At 42.0% G+C, this 7,777-nt stretch overlaps 1 protein-coding gene and 1 long non-coding RNA gene across 7 annotated transcripts in view; one reads left to right on the top strand and one right to left on the bottom strand.

The window, feature by feature from the left end:
• Positions 1-4,138: 4,138 nt before the first annotated feature.
• Positions 4,139-5,834, bottom strand: LOC121039348 (uncharacterized). 3 transcript variants are annotated; one of them, XR_005794719.1, is made up of 4 exons: positions 5,465-5,832; positions 5,206-5,306; positions 4,821-5,033; positions 4,139-4,723 (listed from the first exon to the last, which is right to left on the bottom strand). It is a non-coding gene; the product is annotated as an uncharacterized LOC121039348 (long non-coding RNA). The 3 variants fall into 3 exon arrangements; XR_005794721.1 differs by lacking the exon at positions 5,206-5,306 and having other exon boundaries at positions 5,465-5,834; XR_005794720.1 differs by lacking the exon at positions 5,465-5,832 and having other exon boundaries at positions 4,831-5,033.
• Positions 5,231-7,777, top strand: part of NARS2 (asparaginyl-tRNA synthetase 2, mitochondrial) — a 132,839-nt gene continuing 130,292 nt past the window's right edge. For all 4 annotated transcript variants that reach the window (XM_040489484.1, XM_040489485.1, XM_040489483.1 and 1 more), the window contains exon 1: positions 5,231-5,394. In XM_040489484.1, coding sequence (XP_040345418.1) covers positions 5,254-5,394 — 141 coding nt within the window. In that variant the 5' untranslated portion in view covers positions 5,231-5,253. The remainder of the gene's footprint in view (positions 5,395-7,777) is intronic.

Below are 7,777 nucleotides of genomic sequence, written 5' to 3'. Positions count from 1 at the left end.
CTTCTGTACGTGAGGCTTATGATGCACAGACACGCTTTCATGTGTCTGGTGTCGTTATCGCAGCATGCTAGTAACCAAAGGGCAGATCCTGTTCTGTGGGGCTTGAAGCTTACGTAATTTAGGAGGTTCTTTTTAAGGAAAATAATACAGAATTACGAATATTAAGGTAAATATTTGTTTAGAATGAGAGACAAGGTGCCTAGGTGGCTCAGTCGATTAAGTGGCCGACTTCGGCTCGGGTCATGATCTCACAGTCTGTGAGCTTGAGCCCCGCATGGGCTCTGTGCTGACAGCTCAGAGCCTGGAGCCTGCTTTGGATTCTGTGTCTCCCCCTCTCTCTGCCCCTCCTCCACTTGCGCTCTGTCTCTCTCTCTCTCTCTCTCTCTCTCTCTCAAAAGTGAATAAACATTAAAAAAAGAAAAGTTTTAGGGGCGCCTGGGTGGGTCAGTCTGTTGAGTGGCCGATTCCGGCTCAGGTCATGATCTCGCGGTCGGTGAGTTCAAGCCCCGCGTCGGGCTCTGTGCTGACAGCTGGGAGCCTGGAGCCTGTTTCGGATTCTGTGTCTCCCTCTCTCTGACCCTCCCCTGTTCATGCTCTGTCTCTCCCTGTCTCAAAAATAAATACAACGTTAAGAAAAAAAAAAATTTTTTTTTAAGTTTTAGAATGAGAGAAGTTACAAGAAATTTCTAGAACTTTGGAAATTCATGCCCTCTGAGTTCCTTTGGACTCAGATTGCTGATTGCTTCCCCTGTTGCTTTACAACTCCCAGCAGGTCCCAGCACTTTGGGGGTAGAGTGGGATGCTAAGAGGTTCACACCCTTATGAATTTCATATAATTTGCATTGCATAAATGCAGATAAGGAGCTTGGAGTTTACCCTTCATTAGCTTCATGATAAACCCACCTCTTTTGTAATAGAAAAACATTGAAAGCAGCCCAAATAACTATCAGAATGAGAATGAATTAATTGTGTCATATTCATATAACAGAATATTAAAAAGAATGAGCTGGAGCTACGTGGTTATATCTCAAAAAGTAAATTTGAGTTGCAGAATAATTTATAGACCAAGATACCATTAATTTAAAGTTTAAAAATCTGTAAAACAATACAAAAGACTATAAATGCATAATGTATATATACATATATGTATATGTACCTAAATGTGTGTATTATATATATAATTATTTGTATTTATGTGTCTAATTAAAATATAAAAACATGGAAGGAAATGATAAACACAGAATTCTGGATAGTGGTTACCTCTATCCAGGAGGAAAAGTGGGAAATAGGATTGCAGAGGAGTACAAAGGAGATCCATTTCCTGGAAAGAGAAAGATCTCAAGGAGATAGGACAAAATATTAAGATTTGATATGACAAACTTAGGTGGTAGCTACCAGGTTTTATTACATTATTTTCTAAACTCTTCCATATGCAGGAAATAGTTCACATGTTTTTTTAAAAAAAGGCTCTTGCACTAGCCAGGGAAAGAAGATGCTTTCCTCCTATCAGCAGACTTGATTCCCCTATTTTTTAAAGGTTATTTATTTATTTTGAGAGAGGGAGAGAGAGAGAGAGAGAGAGAGAGAAAAAGAATCCCAAGCAGGCTCCACACTTGGAGCCTGACACAGGGCTCAAATTCATGAACTGTGAGATCGTGACCTGAGCCAGGATCAAGAGTCAGACGCTAAGCCAACTGAACCACCCAGGCACCACTGATTCTCCTATTTTAATATTTAATTTCTATTTTATTGAGGTATATGTAAGTAAAATGCACAAATCTTAAGTTTATAGCTCAAGGAATGTTTACATATGTGATCTACCCAGATCATTATCTAGAACGATGTCAACTCTCTTCATCACATACAATTCCCCTCTTCCTGGCTGTTATTCATCCTTTGGCTCAACTTAGATGTCACTTCCTCTAGGAAAGTGCAGATCCTGGAAAACCGCTAGGAAAACCACCTTTCTCTCTCTAGGGAAACCACCTTGCTCGCTCCCTCAACACTTGGTTACTATTGTGTCTTTTCCTTTCGTTGACCACTTGCTTGTCAGCTTCTCTTTATAATTATGAGCTGCTTTCCCGAAGGTTCCAAACTACAAATGCGTCTTCTTATTCTCCTTTGTGCCTGTGCCTTTCCATTTTTCAAGTTAAACCGTATTCACCCTTGTTAGCTTCTTCAGAGAAACCCAGGATCCTTTACAATATTCATCCAATCCTTGTCTATACCTAATGTCTCCATAATTTCTGCATCAAATAGTATGTTCCTCTATGTTTTGAGGTCATGACCTTGAAATCAAATTTTGGGTGTTGCAAGTTTCATGAGTGGATTCAAGCATAATGAAAACCCTGAATACGCAGTTGTATTTTATGACCACATTGGGTATCAGAGTGATGCCTGCTTTTTAGAAGTCCTGAAGCTTTGCAAGTTAAGCTAAAACCTGTCATGCTGAGCCTGATTAAAACGTTCTCTAAAGCTGACAAGTATTGCTGACAGTGTTCATTGCCCAGACCCGTATTATCAAAAGGTAACAATAAGGACATTTCACTTCTGTTCCTCACTCCAGGGCACCTCAGGGAACTCCCAGAATCATAGAGAGCCCGGTAGGCATGCTAAAGAAGACAAGTCCTCTTTATGTCGTAGGGGCAGCCACTGAAGAGCGGTTTAATCACTGGAGTAACAAGTGGGGAAGAGAATGGACTCTGGTGCCAGACTGCCAGTGTAACTTGGTAGAAGTTCGAAACCTCTCCAAGCTTCAGTTTCTCCTTTGGAAATGGGATGATGATGCTAACCCTACTTCAGAAGGATATTGTGTGGATTGAGTTCATATGTGAAAACTTCCTAGCACATAGGAAGCATTTTATAGCACTATTATTACCAGCATAGTAATATATTAATTTTGGAAAGATCATTCTGGCTACTGTCTGAAAGGTGACAAATCTAAAAAACAGCAGTGTCATTCCAACACTGAAAATAAAAATAAGGAAACACGATTTGATATAACACAAGATAAATACATGGAGTGGTTTGAACTTAGCACCAGACACATGATTGCTATAGTTGACTTTCAGTTGTATACATTTTCAGTTAACTACTGCTAATTTTCAGTTACACCCACTGGCTTCCCTTGTCTTCATCATACTAGTAGGCACTGGTCCCTGCTTAGAAATTAACTAACCCTTTGGCTTATACAGGCAGTAAGTAAGAGGGTAAAGGAAGTCAGGTTCCTCACTTCCTGAGAAACCATAGTTCTTACAATTGACGGAGAAGGGGTGGAAAAAGAAGGCAAGACAGAAAAACAGCCTGGGTAGGAAGTGAGCCAGTTGGCCACTACTTTTCAACCCTTAGGCAAGGTAGGCATAGTCAAAGAGGAGATTTGAACTGAAAAACATGTTATTGCTGTGATTGAGTTCTTCCCAGATTTTGTAGCCAATACACCAAAGCCATGCTTATTTTTTTGTTAAAGGCCCAAAGCTACATAATTCTGAAGGTATTTGGACATTTCCATATTTAAATTTTTTTTTTTTATTTAAGCAATCTCTTTGCCAAATGTGGGGCTCGAACTCATGACTCCAAGATCAAGAGTCACATCCTCTCCCAACTGAGCCAGCCAAGTGTCCCTCAATATTCTTTTTGCAAGTTTCAAGAAGTGTCCAAGAACTATGGTATTTTTGTGGGAGATATTTTTCAGTCTGTCTTGAGAACAGTTTTACAATTATTCCAGGCTGTTTGCCCTCCTGGCAACCTTTCCTGCCTACCTTCTGGAAGGAAATACTCTTTCTTACATCCCAGCATTGCAAAATTCTGATTCTCCTCAAAAAACTCACCTTATTTCCTTCTCTAGACTACCACTCCACGTGGCTCATATATTTATGTGAACTTATTGGTTTATATTGCAATAATTTGTTTGTTTGCCATTTCCTAGGTCCAGGCCATGAGCTTCTTGGTGGAAGGGACCATGATTTTATTTCCCACCTTGAGACATTGTATATAGCATAATACTTTAGTGCATGGAGCCAGAGTTTCTAAGTTTAAATCTCACACTTATAGGATATATATCCTTGACTAAGTCATTTCACTTTCCTGTGCCCAAGTTCCCATATCTATAAAATGGGCATAATAAATAGCAGCAACTTTATGTTATTAGCCCTTCTTTCTTTTAATTAGATAGAAACCTTTTCATGATTGTCACTGAATTACAGAATTTTTTTTAATTGGTGGTGGGGGGATAAACTTAAAAGGGTCATTGTTTCCTGGTCAAACAAATGCAGATAACTGTGTTGGAAAAAAGAGATTTGAAGATTCCGGCAGGCAATGGCCAACATTCCCTCTAGCCTCTCCCCAACATCTTCACACTGTCGTGCCTTCTCTGAATTGCATAAACAGAGTCCCTTCAAGTTACTCTTCAGTCGTCAGAGGGTTACCTTCTCCAGTAAGCCATCTCTGGCATCCTATCACTCTTATGCACTTGTCTGTTTAGATGTCTGATACCACACAACTGTGACTTAAGCAAGGGTCTGTGCCTCGTCTTTGTGCTCAGAACTCAGGAATGGCCGATATCCTCAGGCTAATCCTCTCAACAACTAAGTCTCCTGGAGGCTTTCCCTGTGCATCAGTCACTCCTTGCCTCTCAGTGTCCTTCAGCATCAACTGGAAGCTGTAGAAATGAAGACCTTTCAGACCTCATCCCAGCTGTGCTCCTCAGTTGCTCCAGCAACAACACCTACTTACAACCAGAATGCTTTAGCTCCTGGCCCCGCCTCCTCCCCTGCTCAGCCAGCCCCTGCCTTCGGCCCGCCCCCTCCGTAAACTGGAGTCACCAGTGCGCACGCTCCTTCTTGGTCTCCTTGTAGCGTGATGACGTTGACGTTGGCTTGTGGCGTAGGGGCGGTGGCCGCGCGTGTTTCAGCTGGGGGAGGCGGTGTGGTCTGTGGGTTTGGAAAAGACGCGGGTCCCTGAAGTGTCTCTGCTGGCTACGGCGCGTGGTATTTTAGGCTTAGTCAGCTGGCTGTGTTGTCTCCGCTCCTCCCTGTCTGCGGAGAGGGAAGCGGCGGGGAGGTGGTGGGGACACAGCTGGAGCCCCTGAAGGGGAAGGGAGCAGCCGGGGTTAGGGGTAGGAGGTGTGGAGCGCGTGAGTGCAGGGCTGCTGTCCAGAATCGGGGAGCAGTCGATAGTAGGGGAGGGTTCCACAGGCAAAGTGCTCACCCGCCGGGATCCGTGCTGGTCCCGAGGAGAGCTTGCGGCAGCAGCGCGATGTTCGGGGCCCGGTGCCTGCTCCGAGCCCTGCGCTCCTGCACCTCAGCCCCCTGCCCGAGACACAAACCTTCCGCCAGACTGAGCGTTCGGGACGCGCTCGGGGCCCGGAGCACGAATGGGGAGCGCGTTAAGGTCCAGGTTGGTGTATGGGAAGGGGATGGGTTTTTCTTTTTAGTAACTTACATGCCACCTCCGTGTCTAGGCTTACCTTGTCAGGTCAGACAAAACGACAGACAGAGAAAGGAGGAAATGTTGGCCATCGTGTGCGTTCACACTTTTCTCCTTTCCTTGCCTATCGTTAGTTTGCGCAGAACTGTTGGGATTGACTGTGACGTGCTGGAACTTTGCTTTCACGGTACCAGAGCATTACCTGTAAACTTGTTAGTTATACGGCAGAATAAACGTACGAGCTTCTTTTCCTTTATCCCTCATAACGAATAACCACAGTTACATACATAGCGGTTGCCTTGAGCTAGCTCCATGAGAGCGGACACCATGTCTTACCGGTCTTGGTATTCCCATGTCTTACAGTAAATATATGTTCAACTAAACAATGGCTTTTATTCAACTCTTAACCACCCTGAGGCCGAAAAAAGGGTTTGCACATAATGTATGTTTAATACATAGGAGAAAGAGTAGAGTGTAGCGGTTTGAAACAACTCTAGAGTCAGGGTGACTAGGTTCAAATCTGTGGCACTTAGTGGCTCATTAATTATGGGTCTCTTCTATAATAGTAATTATGGTCTCTTCTCTCCTCTAAACCCGTTTGCTTCTTATGGCAATGAAGCTAATAATAGCCTTAACCTCATAGAATGGTGAAGATTAAGTGAGATGACAGGTATTATGACATTTAGAACAGTGGCCCACAGTCAATCAATGTTAGCTGCTATTATTTCTCTTGCTAGTATTTGCAGCAGCTCTACAGATAAGATTTTCCTTTAAGGGAGTAGACCAAGCAAGGTGGTTTGACCCTTTTCAGTTGCTGAAACACTGCTGCAGTTATTTTTGTTGTCCTCGAATTCTTTGATTTTTAGCAGTATGACTCCTCTGCATTTTGGGGGGTTTCATGTTTTTTCCATGATCCAAATCAAGCCCTTTTCTTGTATTCATCTATTAATTTGACATACATACATTAATGATCCCTTCTAAGTGGTAGTCAAGAAAGGATGCAAAGATAAAAAGAACAAAAGCTACTGCCTAGATCAGAGGCTTTCATTTTAGTGCTGTGTGGTCTAAGATAGTAGCTACCTGTTGTTTGTGGCACTGAGCTCTTAAAATGTGGCTAGTCCACATTGAAGGGTAACTGTAAATTTAAAATACACACCAATTTTGGAGAACAAAAGAATACAAAATATCTCAATATATATATTGATTACACATTGACAATGTTGGCAGAATGGGTTAGAATATTAAAATTAAGTGTACCTGTCTACTTTTAGTGTGACCACTAAAACAAGCAAAATTACATATATGGCTCACATTATATGTTTGTGGGACAGCCTTGGTCTAATGGCTAAGACAAGTAATTGGGGCAACGTGATAAGTATTAGTGGAATAAGGAACTTTGAGAAAACAGGGACATCCTTCACTATGTGAGGTCAAGGAAGACTTCTTGTGTTAAGTGACATTTCACTTGAGTCCTGAAGGATATGTTCCTCAGGGAGAGGAACTGGGGATGGGGTGGAGATCACATTCCAGAAAAGCTTGATAACATGAACTTTGAACTGAGAACTGTATTTGAATTCTAGCTCTACTCCTTGGGAACTGTGATTTTAATTATTTAGAGAGGTTGTCCTAACTTACTTAATATGTTCTTCATTTCTAAAATGAGAATATTCACTTCATTAAGGTCTTGTAAGGATTAAGTGTAAAATATTTATAAAGAGCTTAGAGCAGAAGCACATTAAACACTGCTCCACAAATGTTAACTTTTACTAACAAGTGAAAAGCAAGACAGTGGTGCTTTAGGAATTACTATTGATTAAACATAACCAAAGAGCCGCTGCCATCAGGGAAATGTGGGGAGGTGAAACCAGAAAGGGCACACTCGGTTGTGAAAGGCCTTGTATAGGAGACAGGCAATTTACACTTTTTTTCAGTGTAGCCCTAGAAAAAGACCAAGGGCTTTCTGGTAGACCTGGGTCCAAATTCAGGCTCTGTCTACCAGCAGTGTGACCTTTGACAACTTATTTGACTTCTCTGAACCGAGGTTCTTCACTTGTGAGACAGGTTATAATGATAATCCACAGAGCTGTTGTGAGAAAAAGATGAGATAGTATATGAAGAAGGTAGTAAAACATTTGTCACATAGATTTTTAGTGCATGGTAGATATCCTTTCACTGAACACCATTAACGAACTATCTACTGTGTCCCTGACAATGGCCTTCAAAGCCACTAAAGCATGGTTCTTAAACCTTCACAATATGATAGACATATGAATAAGTAATGGGAGAGCTTTAATAGCGTTGTCCGTAGGGTGTGGTGGGAACACAAAGTAAGGGTCAATACAGTTTTTCTAAA

This window comes from Herpailurus yagouaroundi, unplaced genomic scaffold (assembly GCF_014898765.1).
Source record: "Herpailurus yagouaroundi ecotype Mexico unplaced genomic scaffold, PumYag 180, whole genome shotgun sequence".
In the NCBI taxonomy this organism is placed as follows: Eukaryota; Metazoa; Chordata; class Mammalia; order Carnivora; family Felidae; genus Herpailurus; species Herpailurus yagouaroundi.
Note: the sequence above shows the minus strand (reverse complement) of the source record. Positions and strands in the feature narration are given on the sequence as shown.